General features: G+C 40.3%; 3 protein-coding genes across 9 annotated transcripts; all 3 read left to right on the top strand.

Moving 5' to 3' along the window:
- Positions 1-357: 357 nt before the first annotated feature.
- nim1ka (NIM1 serine/threonine protein kinase a) lies at positions 358-10,194 on the top strand. Of its 7 annotated transcripts, none has more exons than XM_067522140.1 (7): positions 358-512; positions 5,268-5,798; positions 6,111-6,422; positions 6,607-6,719; positions 8,056-8,177; positions 8,328-8,474; positions 8,645-10,194. In XM_067522140.1, exons 3-7 carry the CDS (start codon positions 6,112-6,114, stop codon positions 9,401-9,403), a joined length of 1,452 nt encoding a protein of 483 aa, XP_067378241.1. In that variant the 5' UTR covers positions 358-512; positions 5,268-5,798; position 6,111; the 3' UTR covers positions 9,404-10,194. The 7 variants fall into 7 exon arrangements, with proteins under 7 accessions (XP_067378241.1, XP_067378239.1, XP_067378238.1 ...); XM_067522138.1 differs by having other exon boundaries at positions 6,054-6,422; XM_067522137.1 differs by having other exon boundaries at positions 6,006-6,422.
- A 727-nt stretch (positions 10,195-10,921) lies between these two features.
- On the top strand, positions 10,922-16,954 carry creb3l3l (cAMP responsive element binding protein 3-like 3 like). Its single transcript, XM_067521521.1, has 10 exons — positions 10,922-11,057; positions 12,745-12,885; positions 13,084-13,471; positions 13,646-13,755; positions 13,921-14,013; positions 14,363-14,469; positions 14,620-14,688; positions 14,777-14,861; positions 14,963-15,056; positions 15,251-16,954. Exons 2-10 carry the CDS (start codon positions 12,745-12,747, stop codon positions 15,655-15,657), a joined length of 1,494 nt encoding a protein of 497 aa, XP_067377622.1. The 5' UTR covers positions 10,922-11,057; the 3' UTR covers positions 15,658-16,954.
- A 2,246-nt stretch (positions 16,955-19,200) lies between these two features.
- Positions 19,201-20,817, top strand: gadd45ga (growth arrest and DNA-damage-inducible, gamma a). The gene is made up of 4 exons (XM_067521522.1): positions 19,201-19,359; positions 19,465-19,566; positions 19,685-19,895; positions 20,030-20,817. The coding sequence occupies exons 1-4, from the start codon at positions 19,307-19,309 to the stop codon at positions 20,141-20,143; spliced, it is 480 nt and encodes a 159-aa protein (XP_067377623.1). The 5' UTR covers positions 19,201-19,306; the 3' UTR covers positions 20,144-20,817.
- The last annotated feature ends 2,587 nt before the right edge of the window (positions 20,818-23,404 follow it).

Below are 23,404 nucleotides of genomic sequence, written 5' to 3'. Positions count from 1 at the left end.
ATTTCTTGAGTTTAAACCTCTAGCAACCCCATTTTTAAATATTTAATACTAAACTGCATGTGCTCTCTGACTAGGGCAATATTTAGTCATTAACCATTTATGTGCTCTCCTCACAGCCCTAAGACCCCACGCTAGCCCTCTGACCCCACGTTGAACTTCAACTGTGCTATCAGCTTGGCAACCAGTGAGCATGATGCGTGGCAAACACAGGTTAGGTTACCTGGGGAATCCCGGCGTGTGCACCTGTCAGGACAGCTCCTGTGGTACTGAACAGCACCGACCCTCCGGCTCAACTTGTAATACTTGCTTCTCATTGGACGAGCGCTGCACTTTGGACTCGCTAGGCCGCCGCTGATTCGTCGTTTCACCTGCCAGTCAAGTTGGTTTCCTTCACACCAGACTACCGGGGAGCAGCTGCAGCAGAGCCAATGTCACCGGACACAAGAGGGGATGATTTACGGCCAAGTCGGTAAAAGGCTTTTCGCCACAGCCACATGAGGATTTTCACTCAAGTAAGACTGATTCACAAATGTATCTTAGGTGGGTTTTTTGTGCAGATAGCATTATTTTAAGAAAGGTCCTGGCTCATAGGAAATGGCCTTCTGTGAGGAGGTATTAACTGTTGACTGTCAGTGGACGCGCTTGTACGAGTCACCGAACTGATGCACTTGGAGATTTATTCAATCTACTCGAAGAGGTAACGAGGTTTCTCTTTGGGGAGCTTGTACGCGTTCGCAGACAACGTGTCTCCAAAATCTCTCCAAAAACTCCTCGTACTACAAAACATATCTATATCCGGCAGTACCTTTAAATTAATTTCTAAGGGCGGTCGTGTCATATGACATAATCTATAAGAGAATGAGTCTTATCATTTCATTTCCATGATCTCGTTTTGTTGCAGTTATATTTTGCAATGGTTGCAGGTGTTAAAATCGATCCAGGATCAAAGCGCATCACCTGGCAGTTAGGCACACACGTGACGTACGCACAATCACAGTCTCATACAATAACTTTAGGGATTCATAGTAGACGATTAACCTTTTTTTTTTGTTTGTTTTGTTTTTTTAGCCAAGATGTTAATTCACCAGGCTATGAATGTAAAGAGTCTGGCTCCAGTACGTGCTGTACTTCAGTGGGGTTTTATCTGTCTTTATGCAGTACACGCGAGAATTGATTTGTCCCAGAACAGAAAGTTTGAATGATTGGACGTTTGGATGTAGTTCAGCGAAGAATTGGGAGCAATGTCTTGCAATTATGGAGTACAGCTGCATTTAAGACAAACTCAGAAAATGATGATGTATGTTTTTAAGAGGAATGTTTTATGTAATTAAAAGGAAATTGAATAATTAGCCAGAAATTTGAGCTGTTACAGTGATGGTGATATGCACTAACAGAGTTATTTTTATGTATGTTTTCTGTGTTTGCTAACAGAAAAGACCAAGGGAAGATTGAAATGAGTTGGATGTAATAATTACTCATTCCCCTATCTTATTCAGTTATTATGTAGACTACATAAAGAAAATACTTGGTATCTGTGCGATACTAAAATATTCTTCATGGTAAGCAGTATAAATGTACATGTTTTAAATCTGCCTTTATCATTCTCATCATCCCAGTGCTCATTTCCATATTTCTAATGCAAAAATAGTCCCTTTTGGAGTCTACGCTTTCCTCCTGCATGAGATTTGTTCTTTTTTCGTTTGATTGTCAACCAGTTAGATCACATAAATCATTGTGCTTCCTGTGTTTTTTCTTTGATGTGAATCTTTGAAGGGCCGACTCTCACATAACATGGAAACCCAATCGGCTCCCTGAAGCAGGAAGAAATAAATGAGCAAATAAACTGAGGTTTGAACCACGGGATACATGGTTTAATCGGGCATTGTGTTATTGTGCTCCACACATACAGTGTCATGGTAACTTTGTTGAAGGCCTCAGAGACACCTACAGCTCTGTGTCACGTGCCACTGTGTTTAGTGTTGCCCAGTTAAGGGAGTAACAGTGTATGTTGTTCTTTCTTTTATATATATGTATACAACTGTAGTAATATCACTGTTGAATAAGAATTTTTGTGAATGTTTTTATTTTAAATTTTAGGCGACTGCATTGAATTCCTCCTAGGTGTTTTAGTTTTAGTGCATCCAAAGAGGGCTCTGCAGCTTTGGTTTGGACTTTGTGTGTGTTTCAGGGGGAAGGGATTTAGAGCACAGTTTTTTTCCTTTTTTTGGAAAAGTGAAATATTTGCCCCATAGATTCCATAGAGGCCAACTTCTCTGTTCCTAAGGCCCATAGTCTTCATTGTAACAGCTCTTTCACTGTTGAGCTCTTTATTCTTGTCAGCTGCGCCTCTCAATTAACACACTGGGAAGCTTTGTGCGTGCGTGTGTGTGTGCGTGTGTGTGTGCTCACTGTATGCACACTTACATGAATGTGCTTGTGCATGTGCCCGTCTGAAGAGAGGTTGTGTGAATGTGTGTGTATTGGCTTTATGCCTGGATGCGTGATGGAAGTGAAAAAGTGAGAACAGAAGCACAGCCTGCAGTGAGGGAGTGGACGTAAGTGAAGGGAGGCAACATAAGAGTCAAAACACAGAAGATGAATTCTACAGACATTTCTTAGCTGCTGAAGTGAGCAGACATTTAGGAAAGAGTGACGTGTTAGTGATCCACAGCTGCTGTGGATAGGCTCTTGTGTTTTCCATTGTTGGAGTGTTCGAAGAGGCTGCTGATGCTAGCACTGTGATCAGCAGCTGCGTGTGCCAGGCAAACCCTCCTCCATCCCTTTTGGGATCTTTACACAAATGATGGACTGTCTTGTGAGTATAAGGAGCCATACTTCGTGTACTATAGCTGATCGTGTTGTTTGATGAATGGTTGCAGACTCATGAGTCAGTTCAATGCACACTTCCATGTATTTCCATATTCACCAGTGGACCAAATATGCACTGACCAGTGGCAAGAAATAGTCTTGAACAAAAGCACTGTTTACTTGTGTTTGTGTAATATCTGTTTACATTGCTGAGCTATTTTACTCAAACAACACGTATCTTAAAGATTTACATTTTATTTTAGAAGAAGTGGATGCGGGTCTGAGTACTGTTAATAGGAAAGTCAGAATGGAGACATGAAGTAAATGTAGCCTTATCTTTTGACATTGCCAAGTGTAATCTTCAACCATCCACTCAATGGACAAGATGAAAGAGTGTAGTGTTGCATTTCCATACCATCTTGTTGGTATCAATCAAAAATGTCATCAAATGATCAAGACATCTGAATGCAAATGTTTTGTTACTGGCAGTAATGATGTTAAATGGCAATTGCAAAAAACAATATGCATATTGCATATGGGTGTTGTATTTAAGTCAGTATTATGCAAAGTCTTAAATGAGTCATGAGGTAGTGTGTGTGTGTGTGTGTGTCTGTGTGTGTACATATATTAGGCAAAAATACAAATGCTTAACTTAATATAACATGTGGCTTTGAAATATGTTCTCTAATTCATTTCTACATTAGGATGAACAATCTATGTTGAAGCCTTGCTAGGAAATCAAAGCAATTCTCTTTTAAGGTCCACAGTATCCCAGCCTTCAAACACCTTCCTGCCATGGTGCTATGAATATCATTGCATTGCAGGCATTGATCTCAGGCAGCCTAAAAGGACTTACTAAGAGAGGAAGGGCCTCCACTTTGCAGCACAAAGCAACGAGCCCTGAATACCAGCCTTTCATGTGTGCAAATAAAAAGAAACCATGTTTGAGAGAAAATGAGCAAATAATAAGAAGAGAGTATGAGATTTATGTATTCTATGACAAAACTAAACTTTTTTCTTACTAAAATATCATCTAAACCAAAAAATATTCCTAAAATGGCTTTAATAGAGATGCCCAGAGACACAGTAACCATGTTGAGTAAAGTAATTTTATTAAACAATTGAATCTATTCATAATGTTCTTTAAGTGGATTATCTAAGAGTATATATGAGCATAGTTACCCAGACTGCATTGTGCTTTGCTTGGATTTGACAACCTACCTGGTTGCTTGGTAATGGACGCTGACTGAGCTTTGTTTGTCTCTTTTTCAGGCTGAAGATTAGACATTAACAGAATGTCAAGAAGAGAGCACATAATGTCATGTTTGCAGATACATGATGCTGCATTGAGCCATAAAAGCACATATGTTAATTGTGGACATGAAATTTAAAGAAGCAACTTTAGGATAAAAAAACCTTGACTTTACCATACTCTTCTTAACCCCTCAGAAGAATATCTTACTCATAGTAACAGTGTATATCTTGTGAGACGGCTTTTTCTTTCTCTTAATTCTTTAGTATTTTTTAAAAACTTAAATCAGTTAAATACATTTGTTGCTAGCAAAACATGATGAGTATTTATGTTGTTTTTGTTGTTTTGTAAAAAAAAAAAAAAAAGAATGTAATATATTGCTAGTGCTGAAAGGTTGTAGACTGTAGTTTGGGTTAAGTATGTTGTTAATGCCATCATTCATTGTTCAGTTAGAATGTAGAACAATTGCCTTCCACCAGTTGTGCACATTATTACCTAACATTACTTGATGGTATGCTTACATAAGTAGACTGGTCTGCACTACCTGAACTTACTGTAAATTAGGTGAACTGATTCTCAGTTCTTATGTAAGCGTACCATAAGTGTTTATGGTATGGTAAGTATTTATTTGGCTATTTTACATTCTTGTTTAGAAAATTATATTTTATCATGCATATTTCTTCCTTCAGCTCAGATCTACCTCTACTTTTTCCTCTCGTGGGATATTGTTAGAGCTTTGTTCTCAGAGCTGCTTCCAGTTAACACCTAATTACAAACCTGTGTTCCCACACACATCACACACATACACACAGACACACACACACACACACACACACACACAGTGCCAATCATAACTCATGCTCTGAATCAGAAATGAAGATAGTTGTACTTGGTGTTAGAGAGTGATGAGGATCTCTGATTTGTTTGTATAGGCTACCATGGCAACACTAACCTTCATTGTCCTTGGAGCAGGATCTGAGCTCTAAATTAAGTAAGGATTACAATACAAGTTAGTGGACACTCAAGCGGACACTGAACAGGCACACTTGTGCTAACATGTGCACACAGTCATTTCACATGGTGATAAAACATGGATAATTGGCAGATGCTTGACTCACAGATTCATACATGGAAGTAAACACAAAATGAAGCTGTAATCTAGGAGGGATAACTCGACTTTCTTTGTCTCTCTTGTGCTTTATTCCAGGTTGTATTCCTAAACACCCCATGGCAGTACCCTGACACTATCATCTGTTCAACCTCTTCCCTGCAAGTCCCCACCCCCCTATGTCCAGCATCTCATCCCTCCTCCTCAACCTGTGTCCTATTTATACCCTGGAGTCTCAAAAGAGCCCATTTAAGCTCTGCAGACCTCTTCAGCAGGAGACAACCATGAACATGGATTTGAAAACGCATGGTCTGTTTGATTTTGAGCCTCATCACCTTTATTTCGACAGCTGAAAAATAGATACATATTTCGTTCTCTGGATATTAGATAAGTAAGGCTCCAACTGTTTCATATGACAAACCTGACAATTCATCATGGTGATGACCATGATTGCAGCTGCAGAAGATTGGGGATTCAGCATGTGTTTGGCTCTGCAGCCTGGGAGTTCTGCTCTGTTTGGTTTTGAAATACAAGTAACAAATTATTTGTGACACTTGTTTACACTCAGTTGTCTAAATAAGGAAAAGGACACAAAGTTTGTTTTCTTTTAAATGGCTCATATATCTGAAGGTAAGTTAATGTTTCGGTCTCATACATTTTCTTTAGCCTATAATAGGCTTTACATTTGATCTGTTATTGTAAAATATTTTATTTTCTTAGTAGTCTCTACATAAATAGATAATTAATGTGTTGTGGATCTTGCATTTCAAAACGCACTTTCATAATGGAAAGAACACCAGCCATTGTGCAAAGGAACACATGCAGTATCATTCACAGGATGCTGTCAAGAAATAAAATGTAGTAAGAATTGAGTCCTGTATCCAGTCCAGCACCATTCCCAGCCATGAGCTAAGCCCACTCCACCCTGGGCGTCCCTTTCAGGATGACTGCTGTCTGCCCCTCTGAGAGCAGCCCAGAAGGGGATGAAGCCAGGTCCAGGACATCATGCTCAAAGGCCTCAGGAACAGCAAGCACTTCTAAGAGTGGCTCAGTGTCTGGGGCAGAGACTGGGGAGTCTTATGGTGACTCTGTCAGAACTTCCATTGGAGGAACAGTTGGGGTTACTGGTGCCCAAAGGTACTCCCGCTGGAGCCGTCAGGACAGCTCTGACATAAACACGGATGATGAGGGAGCCACTGTCCGCCGCCTCACTCCTCTGGAAAGGTTGAACCTGGATATGTGCCAGGATGACAGGTACTTCAACAGCGGAAACAGAATTCACCTTTTTATATGTACCAGACAGCGGACATTTTAGAACCGCAATTTGTCACATTGTTATGTGCTATTTTGACTTACCAGACGGTTATTGCTTCACTCTAATATATTTAAACAATATCTATTGTTTCGCCTTCTGTTATGTACTGTAATCTGGTCACAGGGTGGTCCGTGAGCTAACAGTGGGCAGAAGAATCGGCTTTTACAAAATTCGAGGCGAGATAGGCTGTGGAAATTTCTCACATGTCAAGCTAGGAATCCATGCCCTCACCAAAGGTAAGGCACTAATTGCTCTTGTACTTACCACACTTACACAGGTGCAGATGGAAACATTACCTTAACACGTGTTCATATTGACTTGATTGAATGACAATATTTTGATAAAAGCCTGGGCATTCGACTGAACAGTGATTGTTAAAAGTCTAAAAACAACTATCTTAAAGATAATAATCCTAGATAAGCTCCCATTCTCTCTCTGACTTTCTATTAGATTTAAGTGATAATTTGGCTGATGAGCTGTTTCAATCAATGGGCTGCAACACTAACAAGTGTGTCCTTATGTAGCAATTCACTAACAAGGCAATATGCGCTTGCCAGGGGGCTGATTCAGCCCCAAAGAGACAGATCGTCTGCTGCCCTTGAACAGATGGATTGATTGGAGATCTCCAGTTTCCTTAGCGACAGCTAAAATTGCTGCATGCCTCATCAAAGACTAAAGAGAGTGAGGAGAATGTGTGTGTATTGTGTGTGTGTAAGTGGTATCGTTTAGTCCTCCATAAACAATATGCGCTGTGATGCATTTCAAATGCTCCTATTGAAAAGTATGTCACAGCTCAAAGGAAGCCTAATACCAGTCTGAATAATGCATACTGATGCAAAATTAGATATCTCAACACCATTTTGCCACTTAAGAACTTTTCTGTATTTGGTTACCTGAGGCCTATTTTACCTAGCACTCTGAATCATACAGTATACAGAAAGAAAATGTTTGAACTTTAAGTATGTGAAGTATTTTGACATTTTGCACTTGTGTGTTGTGTGCATTTTGAAATTTGGACAAAATCTTTCTTGCATTTTTAGACATAGTAGGTTGAATTTTATTCCAGGACATTGTCACTAATTGATCACTGTGTCCCTGTCGTGTTAAATCTTTATTTGACTTATATGCTCTGTGTCTCTCCTGACCTGAAGTCACTGCTGTGTGACCGGAACAGAGCCAATTTATTTTAGATAGCTAGCTAAAAGTGAGAATTGACCCCCTTAGGAAAACATAATGAAGAAAATTGGTTTCTGGGGACAGCTAATCCTCCAACAAATTATCTAGAGCAGAGCATCAAGCATGGTCATTTCAGGGGCAGATCTGTGTTTATACTGAACCAGATTCACATTTTCTATCCACTGTCTACATAACATATACAGTATGTAATATGTATCACATCTTTTATTACTTTTAGGAAGGAGGCACATTCATTCTTAGAATTAAAATTGCCTTTGAGGTTTTAAACATTTCTTGTCCTTTGAAATTTATTCCAGATGCTAATAATTTCCCACAAGAATTGTCACTATAATATTAGGTTTCAATGTCCGTAACCTTCTCCCCCTGCAACCCCAGACAAGGTGGCCATAAAGATTCTAGACAAAACCAAGCTGGATCAGAAGACCCAGAGGCTACTCTCCAGAGAGATCTCTAGCATGGAGAAACTACAGCATCCTAACATCATACGCCTCTATGAGGTTTGGCTCTTACAACACACACACTTTTACTGATTTATATATAAATTTGATCTGATCCCAACACACTTTCCCAATGTTGACAAAATCTGACTATAATCTGCTTTTCATAGTAATAGTTTCATTATTTCAGTCATACTTTTTCTACACTAGGTGGTAGAGACATTGTCTCGGTTGCACTTGGTGATGGAGTATGCAGGGGGAGGAGAGCTCTACACCAAGATTACTACAGAAGGGAAACTTTCTGACACCGATTGCAAGATCGTCTTTGCTCAGATCGTCTCTGCTGTTAAACACATGGTCAGTGCATGCAGTAGAAGTCTATATTTAAACGGTAAAAACATCTATTCAAAGTTATGTACATACTGTAACTGTATTTCAAACAAAATGTAACTAGATAAAGTGCAAACAACTATTGAACAATAATATGACAGCATCAACTACAGGTTTTCACATTTTTTTTCCCTCAGCATGAAAACAACATCATCCACCGTGACCTGAAGGCAGAAAATGTCTTCTACACCAGTAGCTCTTGTGTCAAGGTGGGGGACTTTGGCTTTAGCACACTGAGCCACCGTGATGAGACACTTAATACATTCTGCGGCTCTCCGCCGTACGCTGCGCCTGAGCTCTTTCGGGATGAACATTATGTTGGTGTCTTTGTGGACATCTGGGCCTTAGGGGTTATGCTCTTTTTTATGGTGACTGGCACCATGCCATTCAGGGCCGAAACTGTGGCCAAACTGAAGCGATGCATCCTGGAGGGGGCTTACATTTTGCCATCCTGGGTACCTGACGCATGCCAGAGGCTCATCAGGGGAATCCTCCAACCCATACCATCTGATCGCTGCACAGTAGAACAGATGATGGGCTGTGATTGGCTGCTTCCTGTGGACTTTCCGCGTCCCATGGAGCCATTTAAACAGGACCCATCCTACCTAGGAGAGAGTGACCCATCTGAACTTGGGGAAGAAGAGATGGAAGTAAAGACAGCTCTGGAGACACTAGGCATAACCTCTGAACACATCCTCAACAACCAGGGCAAAGACTGCAGGAGCTCCATCACTGGAATTTACAGGATCCTGCTACACCGTGCTCACAAGAGACGAGCTATTGAGAGCATGCCTGCAGTCACACGGGTGGTCATACCAACTACAACAAATAAAAAGGAACGATTAAAAGTGTACCGCAGTTTACGGCACACATCTAAACTCTGTGTAATTCTGTAATAAAATGCTCTGCCTTGCTATGGAAATGTATTTACTTAATAGCCTGGGATGAAATGCATGGATTTTAATAGAAAAAGCTCAGTCATCGTCTATAGCCCCACTCAGCTCCTGAAATGGATATTTTTACTTTGGTATATTTTGGTAAGTAATATGTGATGCTGCCAGTGAAACATTATTGAGTCTTTTTTTTTGAAAAGGATAGGGAACTGATTCAGAAATGTTGAAAAATATTTTACTAAAGTAAACGTAACTATTTGAGTATATACGTTCTATTTTGGTCATGCAGAACAGGTGTATACACACACATTCTTTACACAGTTGTGCTGCAATCATAAACCAGAAAAGAAGTCAGTTTAGCTTACATTTTATGGAAAAAAAAATCCACAACATCATGTTGAGGCAATAAAGTAATAAAAGGGAGAAACATTCAATCAGCACATGAAATGTAGTGTAATGACTGCACTATCCTTAATGCCTTAGTTTTTTTAAGGAATCAGACAGGCTGATTTAATTTCACTCCTTTGTGTTTGTAATGATAAATAGAGATCTCTTATAACTCCTGCTCCTAGACTGGTTTGTTTAAATGACCCCTATTTCCCTTGTGGCCTGAAAATTACATTAAGCTACAAGTACCAACATACTACATAACAAGGTTTTTAGTTGTTCTTATAGCAAAATGTATTTCTAGTTTGACTGAGATAATTTGGTTATGAGTTTAATTAATTGCGTTTTATAATCATCTAATGCCATGTTCATGGTAATGAGTGGATTAAAGTAAATTTAAAATGTAAGCAGCCGATCGCTCTTTATTTGATTGTTGGTTTGTTTGTGTGGTTTGTTTGTTTGTGTGTGTGTGTGTGGGGGGGGGGTGTTAGGATTGCCTGGTGACTCAGTGGTAGAGCATTGGGATGGGATGCAGAAGGCTGTGGGTTTGAATCCCACTACACCAGGTGTGGCCACCCACAAAATGGGATAGTTGCGACAGGAAGGGCATCCAGCATAAAAACTCATGCCATATTAACATGCAGAACATGTTCCGCTGTGGTGACCCCTGAAGGGATAAGCCAAAAGTTGCTGATCTTTTTTGTGTATGTGGATGAAAATAAAATACATTTAAAATGTGCATTTATTAGTAATTTGAGGGAAACTTTTTGCATTGCAGTATTTTGCTTTGCTTTGGTTTACTCTGGTCAATATTCTTTTTGCTGTAAAATATCACACAATAGTTTACATTGTATTATATATTCTATATTTCTTATATAATGTGTGGCAGCACTTAGCAAAAACCATGGTTTACAACTGCATTGTTATTTCATATGTTAAAGTATTGTTTTATATGTATATAATTTTATTAAATACATTATTTAATATTATTTTGTGTATGTTTCTGGGAACACCCACACTTATGCAGAACATAGGTCACAGGACTGTTAGTCCGTGGTGCAGTACTGTACTACACTTCCCAGAAGCACTCACCAACAGCACGTCTTCACTTCCGCTTTTACGTATTGACGCAAATTTTGCCTTGTTGGAAGGTGGTTTTAGGAGGAAGCGCTATGACGAGAAAGGGTATCGGCAAAGTAACGCAGAGTAGAGAAACCAGAGACATCTGATACACTCACACGAATGGTAATTTGACTGCTGTCACCGAACGGTAAGACAACTAATGTCTACATTAACTTATTTAATACAGACAGTGTTTAATTTTACGATGGACCAATCCATCTTTAATACTTACCATGGCAGATTTAATAAGATACCGATAAGTGTCTCGGTCGTGGACGTTGGCCTAAGACATCCCAGTCTTTTCCCCATAGTCGATACAATAAAATCTTTACATTTCTTATAAAACATATAAATCATATTGCTTGTGCAGCTGCAACCTTAAGTAGATCTTTTCATTGTTATCTTGAATGTTTGTGTTCAAGACAATACTCTTTGCAAGACAATAAGGCAGCCTGCATCCGGATCGCTTCCTAGTGATGCAGTTTTGGTTTTTTTTGGGAGAGGGGCAAGCAGTGCTGCAAAAAAAAAAAACAACAAAAAAACAACAACAACAACAACAACAACACAACTGTACTTAACAAAACGTTTAAACATCTTATTTATTTGATTCCTGAGACGGTACAGTGGTCACATCTTGTGACAAAGACAAGTGGGGGGGGGGCTCAATATAAGATGAGGTCATAATGGGAGCGTGGCGATGATGCAATACGAAAATGTTTACATGGCCGTTTTGTAGACGTGTTATTAACCCATTGATTACGAGTCATCATATTGAGTTATCATCTGTCGTAATTTAGATTTTACCATCAAAGTTCATCAAAGTCAGAACACCATCCGCACACACATGCATCCTTTGTGGTCAAGAAAAAAAAATACCATTAGACTCACTTCATTTTACTGTAATACCATCACAAATGCTTCAGGCTGATACCTTCATGTGGAAATTCTGTCAGAATATTTGAGTGAGTCGTTTGTCTTTATCTAAAATAATTTACTATTTTATTATGCTCAATATATTTGTCTATTATGCTCATAACCTATTTATGCTCAATTCATGCTTTTAGTATTTGTATTAGTTTAATGTAGTTTAAAATAAGGTATTATGTGTGAGGCTTAGTTTTATCATCATTTGATAAACAATTCAGTGATTCAAGTGATCTTGTTGTATTTAGTGATTTTCTTGAATTCCTGCTAAGGGACTATGGATAAAATCTAGCTTTATTAACCTATTCCCAGGTTGTGTAAGACTGCTCGTTGTCCTTGTCAAGTAACCTTAAAAATAGTAAAATGCTACCTTATTTTCAGCATGATTAGTGGGACTTTGAGACTGCAGTTGGTCATAGCTGAGACCTATGGCACTATCTCTGATAAGCAATTGCATAGCCATAGAAGCTTTCAGGGTTCATTTCAGTCCTATATTCACTTAATTACATGACCTTAGGGCTGCAACTATCCTTTTCATTATCAATATTTATTTCCAAAAATTGCTTGTTTTGTTATGCTCGTTTCAAAAGACCAAACTCTTATAAAATGATTGGACATAATGCATACATTATTTAAAACAGAAACACATTAAAACTAGTTTTTGTGCCGGGTAAAAATCTTAACAAACAACTAAAAATGTTTTGTTTAAAATCAACTGCTTTATTAATTAGAAATTAGTTTTAGTACTGCTTAAGTATAATGCAGCCTTTGAGACCAATAAAGGCGAGTCAATCTTTACAAAATTACAATACCCAACATCTCATCGTCCTCCACAAACAATATTACTTGTATTATATTAGCAACATAATAATATTACATGAAATTTCAACTTAATTCAAATGTTTCTACAGATGTCAGTCACCGAAGAAATCCCAGACATGGATGGATCAGACCTGCTAGGGCTGCTGTTCCTCAGTGGAGAAGATGGATTTGCTGAACCTCTCTTTCCTGATGGAAATGCGCTCATTGAGTCATGGCTGTCTGAACAAGAGGTAAGACCTGCTTCTCAGGAACAAATGAAAATGTGACTGAATTTGGGTCTAATTTCTACATATCTGAGTAAAAGTACAATTACCATTGACCAGGTTTTGGGACAATTATATAGACATTTGTAAGCAACGAAGAGAAAATATGCATGGATACATCGTGGAGAAGCTGAAGGCATTTGTCATTTGTCATTTGTTTTCCAGATGCTGACAGGTGTGGATACTGAAGACTTTCTCTCCAGCTTGTTAGATGACGAAGACTTGGGTGATATCTGTCCTTCTTATTCACCTTTGGGCAGTGACAGCGGCATTTCTGATGACAGCACTGGGGTTGGAAACAACAATCTTCTGGGACGCCAGAGTCCCAACAGCAGTGATAGTGACATTGTGCCCAGCCCCAGTTATTCTCAGCTCAGTCCTGTGCACGTGGAACCTGTTTCGGCCTGTGGAGAGTTGCACACAGAGAGCCTGGAGGCTTTAACAGTCCAGGCAGATCACAGTTACTCTCTGCTGCAGAGCGAAGGGAGGGACATGGATATCCTGCAGAGTGTGAGGGCAGAGAAGCCAGATACAGATGTCTTCATTGATCTGGGTATGTGTAGTCCAGAAATTCTTCAATGTAAAGAACCCTGGGCTTAGTTTAAATTTTTGTAACTAATCTACTAAAATCCCTTCTTAAGAATAGGTATTTAGGGATTAATACTGAGTTTGTTAGCAGATCAGAAAAATGTTACGTTAATTTGAATGTATAATTTACTTGTGACAGACGACCTGGTGAGTGAAGCAATGGAGGAGGACATCACCAGCGAGCTGCCCTGCACTTTGGCCATAGAGGACTCAACACAGGATTCAGCCCAGGCCAAAAAAACAGACCAGGTCAGTTTCTTTCTCTTATTTAGGTAGGTCAAAGACAGTTTAGCAATGACCCAAAGTTTCTATTAATATTACAGTATTGTGTGACATGAATAATTGTTAAACTGCACACATGATGCATGCTACACGTGTGACACACAATTTGATTGAAGTCCTTTTCGCCTGCAGTTTCAGTTTAAAGACATTGTGCTGACTGAGGAAGAGAAGCGGCTTTTGGCGAAGGAGGGAGCAACCATTCCCACACACATGCCTCTCACAAAGGTAATTGTGGCAGTTATATCCATTTGAGTTGATGGTGTTTTCTCAATCATGAATACTGAACAGCATTGTAAGGTACACAGTATTGAACCATCTACAGCATTATGTGAATTCATTAAATAAAGAGCATAAACTGAAGCTTTTAAATGTTTTTTAATTATTGATATAGTAATGTTTTATTTTAATTATTGTACAATAATCTGCCGCAGTGTCCTTTCTTTTTGCTAGATCAAACTTAAACTTGATTTTCTGTTTGGTCTTTCTGCGGCACAGCTGCTCAAGGCTGTTATGTACACGTCATCATCTGTCATGTCAACATTGTGGTGAAAGCCTCCACCTTTCTCTGTAACAGGCGGAGGAGAGGACCTTGAAGAGAGTCAGGAGGAAGATACGCAACAAGCAGTCTGCTCAGGAAAGCCGCAAGAAGAAGAAGGTGTATGTGGATGGGCTGGAAAACAGGTAAGATAAAGGAAAACATATTTACTAAAAATGTATTTGTCAGCAATGTTTTATATGTCTGTATTATTTTTTATTTTGAATCTTTATGGTTGAGTTTTATGGTTGGTCATTCTGTTTTCTACTAATTGCCAACACTTTTGCCTACCGCAGGGTTGCCATCTGTACCGCACACAACCTGGAGCTACAGAAAAAAGTCCAAATGCTTCAGAAGCAGAACATGTAAGAGCTTCTGCATGAATATGTTACAATGTGCATTTCAAATGTGGTTACATATTTTACGTTAAATTTGTCCTCGTGGTCCTTACAGATCTTTGATAGAGCAACTGAGGAAACTACAGGCTATTGTAAAAATGTCCACTATGAAGGCCAGCACCACCAGCACTTGTGTTATGGTAAATTTGTTGACTGTATTCACTGATTCTCATATTAAGTGTCATGTTTTCTGCCATGTTGCAGTGTCTTTCCTCACTTTGTCTTTGGTTTTACCCTCCAGGTGTTCCTACTCTCTTTCTGCCTCATCATCTTCCCGTCAGTCAATCCATTTGGTGGAAGAACAGAACAGAAAGAACTTTACACTCCATCCTCTAGTAAGTTGCTTTAAATTAAAAAAAAATCTGTTGTGTTAAGTTTCAGTCTTTCTTCATTGAGATAGTTTTCAGTGTGTACTTGCAAACTCCAATAAATGCTTGCCAGTACTTTTTTTTTTTTATTCTACCTTCTTTTTCAACATTGTTACTTTGTTGGCTCATCTTTGGCAACCATTTTTCCTTCATTGTTGCAGTCATCTCCCGCCACTTGCGCTCAATACCAGCAGAAAGCACAGATGCCATCTTGTACAGTGACGGTAGAGATGAAGAAATTCACATCCTGCCCCAAGAAGAAGTGGAAAACATAAGAGCCATCTTTGCTGGTGGTCAGAACAACCACACCCCTGACTATCAGAAGGTGGAGCAACCTGAATCAGAAACAGGTGTCAACAGCAATTCCTCTGCAGATTTCTCCAGTCCTACACAGACTGCAGAGATGAAGCCGGGTCCAGCTGGAGGAGTAGGGGCGTTACAAGAAGGATCCATTGATAATGCGGTGGCATCTGCTGTGGCTTACGAGGTCTCAGGGTCCAAGGAAAACTGGATAGACCGGAACCCACCTTCAGTGATATTACAACAGCACCGCTCAGATGAGATGTAGTAGGGTAATGTTTGATATTATGACCAGCAGAGGGAGACATATTCTTAATACTTTGGGTACAAAGAGAGGTGCTTAGTTTTAACAATAAGGGGAAAGCGACAATACCTTTAATTTTCAAGATACAGCTTCAGTTTGTGTGTCTCTGTTTTTGCTTTTCCCCACTGATACAGATTTTTTGTTTACTACTGTTACTTTATTTGCACTTTCTTCTGGTAGTCTCTCTTCCAGTGAGGCAAAGAGGACTAAAGAGATTTCCGTATTTCAACAGTGCAAACTACCTAAACAATAGGACATTTAAGCCATAATACACGTTTATTGCTTTTGCGCCGGAGGCTGGAGGCTGAATGCATTCACATTATTCCACAAATTGGTGCTGATGACAAGAATGTGTAAAATTGTTGGCACCAGCACAGGGAAAATTTGAATTAGTAGATGAGTAGACATTTTACTGGTTTGCTTTGTTATTTATCACCAAATTCTTGAGTGAGCAACGTTTGACTCTTGTCAGTTGGTCACTGCCAGCAGGTTTGCTGCTCATGAAGGGCCCTGCCAGAGTAAATTATTGTGAAAATAAGTACTGCAAACTAGTCAGCACCTTTCATTGCTTTATAGAAGCTAGGCTGCTTACTTCCCATAAAGCTTGATTAAAAGTATTTGCCTGACCACCATAATGCTGAAGCCATTGCAGGACATTTGGCCATTTAGAAGAATTTTAAAGCTTTTAATTAGTATTTCCCTTGTAACAAGGGTACCCATACACCTTTTAATTTTGAAATGCTTTGTTTTTATGTTGTACAGTTAAGCAATACAAGATGTCTGCAAAATATACATCAAGAAACTCACTGAAACCTTGACTTTACCATTGTTAGGTGCCCCCAGTACGGACCCCACTACTCCCCCTGTAAACTCATCTTTTTCTTGGGACATTTCTTACCTCTATAAACATGCTTGAAATATGTAACACCTCTGAGCACAGACTAAGAGGGTTGATATATTTGCCATGTTGCAGTAAGTTCAAAAATGTAATGACCAGTTCTGTCAGTGAGGCATTTTTGTTCTTTTGTTACTGTTTAATAGTAAATGGAATCTAAACGGTAGCAGTACTGCTTTTTGTGATCAAGTGTCAAGTGTCAATAAAATTTTAAATGTTGATCATGTTGAACAAATGCACTGACATTCTGAATTGAATGTAGATATGCTTAAATGATTGTAGGCTCTGTACATTTAAACTCTATGTATAAGACTTGTCTGGACATGTATAATAATAAACCTTTTGTATATCTGAATAACTCCATAACTCGTCTACAGGGAATTTTACTAAAATTTGAATTGCCAACCTACAACAAAACATAACAAGATGAACAAATATGAATGTTTCCAGCAGCACTGTGGAAAAAGTTTGAATTGTTTTAAAAACATCTTTATGTTATTTCTATGCACATACTTTTTCACACTTACAGCAATATTCTGTTGTTTTCATCTCCAAACATAAATTTAAAACTATTGTTTTCACAAACACAGAAATTTTTACAACCTCCCTCAGTCACATGGGAGGCCTAAATTTTGAAAACTTCATTGGGATCTCCAAAGCCATTTTGAGATTTCCCCCATCCTTTTAGTCACACGGCTTACTGATAACTGCAAAAGCTACAAAATATGTGACGTAACTTGCATTTCACAGATGCAATGGATTTTGGTTAACACGTTATTTACATGTTAGGAAAGGACGTGAACATTCTGAATATTTCCTAGGGAGAGCAGAGTTTCTTAAAATGATTTTAGACTTTTTGAAATTTAAACTGCAAGTTTTTTTTTTGTTTGTTTGTTTAATTAATTATTTATTTTGGTTATCGCAAAATCCCCCCGTTATTTCCCCATGGGTAGTTAGTGCTACTTTAGAAGAAACCTCAGGGAGAAACCTGTGGGGAGAATAATAGCATAATAGATCGAAGGGACTGTCTGTTTTTGAGGCTTTTTTTCATGTTCCAACATGTCAGTGTGCAGTAGTCCCATCGTCTTAATGACCAGCAGATGGCGATGTTAATCCACATTTCTGACATTGGCGCTTGGTGCAGGGAGAGTGGCGGCGTTCAGCAGCTCCATAAACTGCTTGTTGTAGATTAGGTTAAAGGTCAACCTATCATTATGTAGGCAACCTTATTTGCATTCAGATAAATGTCAGAGTTGTTTATTATTTGACTCACTACTTAGTCAGAAAAAACACAACCTTCAAAAGAGAGTGATATACCAGGAATTAGACACCATCTATACTTTGTGGCAGCCTGTTACGAGTAAGATTTTTTTTTTTTTCATTTGGCTTTGTGATTTAACCCTACTCATACATAATCTAAATTACATGAACAACAAGTTAACGCAGCCAGCTGCGGCGTAAAAACGCACATCTGTCAGAAAAGTGACCGATGTTGAACGTAAACACATGCAGTCAGTGACTTTTTGGTGAGGGACTGTTGGGCATCTGCCACAGGATACTGAATAGAGAGGGATAATAAAGAGCACACACACACAAAGAAGGACCAGGGGCAGGTGTAGGACGTGATCATTGTTGTGACACAAAGTGGCCCCTTTTTCTCCTCGGAGAAACGACACGCGCCAGGAGCGCAGACTGCCAATTAAGCTTCCTTTTCAATGGACGAACAAAACCTGGCGTGTGCCGGCCACAAGCTGCTTTGGTCACTCCTCCTCGTCCTATTCGGGTCAGGACGGGCTTGCAGACCTGGCTCCCGAACAAGCCGAGGAAGAGATTGGCACATCATCCCAAATGCACGCAGGTGGGACATCAACAGGACGTTTATGAAGAGCAGGGAAAGATTCCGAGGGGCTATAAATATCACACGAGTGAATCCCCAAGCTGGGAAAGTCCAGTCATTAGAAGCTTGTTCCAGGGTTTGTCATGGAATACATTCATTTCACACACACAGAAAAACCCGGCAGTTTATCCTATGACTGATTCGCATATTCAGTTACACGTCACCTGCTTTAATACCGATCAGGAAAAAACCTTTTTGCATAAAAATTATATAGACATAGCTGTACGTTCCCCATGGGCCTATTCGGTGCTGCAAATAACAAGCTAACTATAACCGAGCAACACATGCAATCACACCATAAACAGTGACTCTAATAAAAACACGTCTACTAGTGACAGTATTTGTGTGAACTGTATAAAAAGCGAAACCTGTGCTCCAATATTATCTGCACTAATCGGAGAAGAAGCCGCGGTGGTTTCAGGCAGTAGTACTGCAGTGACTGCGAAAATCCATAACAATAAACAGCACAGGGCTTTTCGTTTTTTGTACTCAGTGGTGATGTTGGATGTTGACAAGGCAAGAAGGAATCGGTGGTGGGTGGGGGGGATTTCTTGAACGCTTGTAATCTTGCCCCACGTGGGGTTGTCAACAAGCTCTGCAGAACTGCCCCGGGGACTTTTGCTTTCCTCTGCCAGGCTGCGCTGAGCCAATGGCGGGTGGCGAGAGCGGAAACGACCGCCCCTTAACGAGAAACTACGCCGCTCTGCTATAAAACCACCCACAGCCTGTTCCGAGCTTAGAATAACGCAAGAGACTAACAGTAGACCTGCTCAGCCCTTGTTGTGTTTGCTGCAAAGCCCCGATCGCGCTTGGATATAACTATGACTCTGGAGGAGATCAGCGGACAAGACAACACGATGGAAAACACAGAAAGGTGAATATTCCCCTCGAGGATCCAACCTTCTTCAGGCCGATTGGTTAATACTGGTTCCTCAAAATGTGCTTGGTGTCCTAAATATGTGTCTTTTTCTTTGTCAAGGGTGCAAAGTGCAGGCGCAGCCCTGGAAGAGCTGCTGATCGCTGCTAAGAAGCAGGATTACCTGACCGTTGGAGTGTACGAGTCTGCTAAAGTCATGAATGTGTGAGTATTGCAATTCGTAAAAGCTTCCACTAGAATTCACATTTTTACATTTTAAGCAAAAGAATGAAAGAGAGTGGACGATTCATTTTTTTGACCATCACTATTGTCTTTCCCTCAGTGATCCGGACAGCGTGGCGTTTTGCGTCCTCGCCACTGATGAGGAGTACGAGTGCGATATTGCTCTTCAGATCCACTTCACCCTCATCCAGGCTTTCTGCTTCGACAACGACATCAACGTGGTGCGAGTCAATGACATCGACCGTCTGGCCGACCTCGTGGGTGCAGACGAGACCGGCGAGCCCAAGGACGCGCACTGTATTCTTGTCACGGTAAGTACCGGAGAGCACCCGCACACTCAGTGAATGATGCATCATTCGCTCCGCTGTTGTCTGTGCACATGACAAATGGTTGCATTTCTGCATGTGCTGCAGGTTTTCTAAATATGCAATTCCTTTTATTCTAGAGCCCCAGTGCAAACCCATGGAAAGACCCTGCTCTGGACAAGCTGAGTTTGTTCTGTGAAGAGAGCCGCAGTGTGTGCGACTGGGTGCCCACCATCACTCTGCCAGAGCGCTGAGCTAGCCCTCATTTAAAAATGCTTCACATGATGTTAAAAATGATGGAAAGAAAGTCAAGGAGCTGAGCTTCACTGGGGGTGCCAGGCCACATTGCCTCACTTTTATGGATTAAAAGGCTGTGGCTGTAACCCCCTGCAGGAGTGCACTCTTCTAGTGCATTCTGGGTCTGCACATTGGTTCTGGATTACCCCGAGTTAGGGGTTCAAGTTCAGAGGTCAAGTGTGGACAAGGGTCAGGTCTGTGTGGCAGCCTGATGGACATTTAGAAGGAGCTGGACTGCACTGCATAGTGCAAGAAAACCTGATGAGTGCCGACTGCTCTATATAACAGGGACCAAGGAATTGAGCGGAGGAGGTCACAGAGAAAAGGGACAGTGCAAGACGTGGACTTGAAGTGTGGAGGCTGCACTGAATCTCATTAGAGGGGAACAAGGATGATGCCGGTCCCGAAGAGGGTATCTGAAAATGGCTAACTGGACTTAATTTTTCTTTAGTGGTGCAGCTATCAGGATGTTCTTGGAAAAAGCACAGACTTTAGCTGCAAATCCTGCACTGCTGTGTTTGCACCGATGACACTTTTTCATGGACTACTATATGCAGACAAAACAATGCAATATTAATTTGAATTGTACCTATTTTAAATGTTTTGTGAATAAAATTAGAAATCAAACTCATTCTGTCTTGTCGGAAATGTTATTTGTCACTGCATTAAGCTTCAAATGCCACAGGTACTCGACGTAAGATCAGCTAAAAGGCTGCAGGAGTGTGGGAAGTTCACAGCAGCTTGCACAGCTACTGAACTATCAAGAAGAGTTTGTATGACATCACATGTGGGTGGTAGCTGGAAAGTAAAGATGAAACGTCCGCCTTAGAGAGAAACTACGTGGAGGAAAGTGAACGAGAGTTACGAGATAACGAAATTTGTTACATTTGCTCTTTCCTTCTCTGACGTTTCACAGATTGTAGACCAGCTGTTTTACATGACTGCTTGCACAATCTTTGCAGCCAGAATTAAGGCTGGGGCTGGGGCTTGGTGAAGAAAGCTTTCTTTTGTTTTCTGTGCACTGGCAGCTGGGGGTAGAAAGGTCTGTGTATTAGTTGGCAGTGTGCTTAGTTGTAGTTTTGTGCATCCAAGTGGAAATGTGAGGCTGCATTTGCTCTACTGTAGACTGTGCATATCAGAGATTTAGTCCTGTGAAAACTACAGGATTGCACAAATGTTCTTTCTTTTTTTAATAAATGAAAGTTCATATTAGTAAATCATGCTATGCCTTACAAAATTTATGCAGCCATTAGGCAACACACATGAGGAAAGTAATGAGAAGTTACACATTTGTAATGCAACCATATCACAAAAAAATGGACTGGAACTAGAGATAAGCTGAAGGAGAAAGAGGGTCGGCATGACCATGAGTTGCAGCTAAACGGAAGTGTGCGAGTGTTGTGGTTCGCTTTGAGCAAGAAGCTGACAGTAAAGGACGTCCCACATCAAAGAAACAGCAGATTTCAGCGGAACTCATCTTGCTTTTCTTGACAGCACCTTGGTCTCCAGCCAACCACTGGTCATACCCGGCTTGTGTGCACGCATTAACACACAGGTGCACACAAGCACGAACAGAAATGCACCTGTATGTGCACACATGCACGTGTGCTTGCTCACAACCATATGTACACACACATACACACACACGCACCAACACACAAAGAAGGGAGAGAGTCCCTTCCTGTTAAGAAGAATATCAGGTAATTTCTCTCTGTTCAAAGAATAGAGGAAGTTCATTTAGAATTACAAAAAATCTAAAGTTTTAGAAATGGTATAAAAGGGATTTTCCAATAAGACTTGGTAGTGCATTGGTAGACATATGGAAGTCAAACAAATTACCATCAATTTTGGCAAACAAGTCTTGTTTTTCAATGCAGTGTCAAAACTGTAGCTAGATTAGGGATCGGCTATAATCAAATCTGAAGTCTGTGTGTGAGTCAGGTTGAAACACAACATCTTGTGAAAATAACCTATAAAAGTTCCAGCCAACTCACAGGATAAGATTAGGATCTCATTAAAATACTCATAAAGTAAACAAATGTCTGATGACAGAAACAAAATGTTATTTAGTAGATTTACAAAAGCATTTTCACCCATGCAGGTCACTACACAGACTATCAACAACAATAGCGGTGGCTAATCTTGGCCTTTTTTTGGAAAGAAGCAATGTTTACAGCCCCAGATAAGAGCCAATATGTCTAGAATAAATATGCTGATGGTTTTATTGCGTGCACAGAGTAAACAAAGAGGTGTTAGTGTATTTTAGTCACAGTTTACTACTAACATCATTGTTAACATAATCCTTCACCAACCTACTGGGTTACATTCACATTGACCTTCGTCGTGATAGATCAGACTCTATTTATTGTGCTCTCTAAACCAAATTTCTCAAAGCCTCCATCATCTTTAGTCTTAACCTTAATGTCTGTAGAAGCACCTCATGCAAGTTCTTTGCAAGACTCTAAAGCATCAGTTCCAGATGAATATTGACCGGCAGTACGGTGGTGTCTGCCACACCCCTAGAAGGTCCCTGGTTTGTATCTACCGGCTGGCTGAAGCCTGTCTGTGCCAAGTTTGCATGTATGTGTGAGTTTCCTCTGTGTACTCCGGTTGCCACCCACAGTCCAAAGACATGCATGTTAGGTTAATTGGTGACTCTAAGTCGGCTGTGTGTATGTCTTTGTGTTGGCTTGGAGATAGACTGGCAACCTGTCCGGGCTTGTCCAGGAACATGATGCTTTCCTGTCCCAACTCTCGCCCAATGACAGCTGGGATGGGCACCAGTCCCCTGCGACTCTGAGCAGGATAAGAAGTTAAGATAATGGATGGATGAATGGATATGGGCCAGCAGAGAACAAAAAACTATAAAGGCCGTGCTGGGAAGGACTCATTTTCCAAGCTCCTGCTAGTTGTACAGAGTTAACAAACAGCATCTCCCTTTGTTGGCTGCGGTGCCAAAGCCTGGAGCAATAGCCCAGACTGTTGAGGCAGCGTGACTGTCTGCACCAGGTCTGAGCCAGAGATCTAGCACTATGATAGACAGAAAATGAGGGAGCAGGACCAGACAGATGTGCTCTCACTTACAAACACCAGTGTTTTCAACTGTGGCACAGAAAGATGGTAAACATCAAAAAGTTGCTTACTCCGGCGCTCTTCAGGCTGCTTTTTTCTTCCTATGTGAAGTGCTCATGATGAGTTTTCTTCTATTTCACATGGGT

Source organism: Channa argus, chromosome 11 (assembly GCF_033026475.1).
Source record: "Channa argus isolate prfri chromosome 11, Channa argus male v1.0, whole genome shotgun sequence".
In the NCBI taxonomy this organism is placed as follows: domain Eukaryota; kingdom Metazoa; phylum Chordata; class Actinopteri; order Anabantiformes; family Channidae; genus Channa; species Channa argus.
Note: the sequence above shows the minus strand (reverse complement) of the source record. Positions and strands in the feature narration are given on the sequence as shown.

What these genes read in the sequence shown, in the direction of transcription:
- creb3l3l (XM_067521521.1), top strand. Translation starts at nt 12,745, where the DNA reads ATGTCAGTCACCGAAGAAATCCCAGACATGGATGGATCAGACCTGCTA. An exon ending in AGATGTCTTCATTGATCTGG is followed by an intron (nt 13,472 to 13,645) that starts GTATGTGTAGTC and finishes TACTTGTGACAG; the next exon opens with ACGACCTGGTGAGTGAAGCA. An exon ending in AGGCCAAAAAAACAGACCAG is followed by an intron (nt 13,756 to 13,920) that starts GTCAGTTTCTTT and finishes TTTCGCCTGCAG; the next exon opens with TTTCAGTTTAAAGACATTGT.
- nim1ka (XM_067522140.1), top strand. Translation starts at nt 6,112, where the DNA reads ATGACTGCTGTCTGCCCCTCTGAGAGCAGCCCAGAAGGGGATGAAGCC. An exon ending in AATCCATGCCCTCACCAAAG is followed by an intron (nt 6,720 to 8,055) that starts GTAAGGCACTAA and finishes CTGCAACCCCAG; the next exon opens with ACAAGGTGGCCATAAAGATT. An exon ending in TCTCTGCTGTTAAACACATG is followed by an intron (nt 8,475 to 8,644) that starts GTCAGTGCATGC and finishes TTTTTCCCTCAG; the next exon opens with CATGAAAACAACATCATCCA.
- gadd45ga (XM_067521522.1), top strand. Translation starts at nt 19,307, where the DNA reads ATGACTCTGGAGGAGATCAGCGGACAAGACAACACGATGGAAAACACA. An exon ending in ACGATGGAAAACACAGAAAG is followed by an intron (nt 19,360 to 19,464) that starts GTGAATATTCCC and finishes TTCTTTGTCAAG; the next exon opens with GGTGCAAAGTGCAGGCGCAG. An exon ending in TCTGCTAAAGTCATGAATGT is followed by an intron (nt 19,567 to 19,684) that starts GTGAGTATTGCA and finishes TCTTTCCCTCAG; the next exon opens with TGATCCGGACAGCGTGGCGT.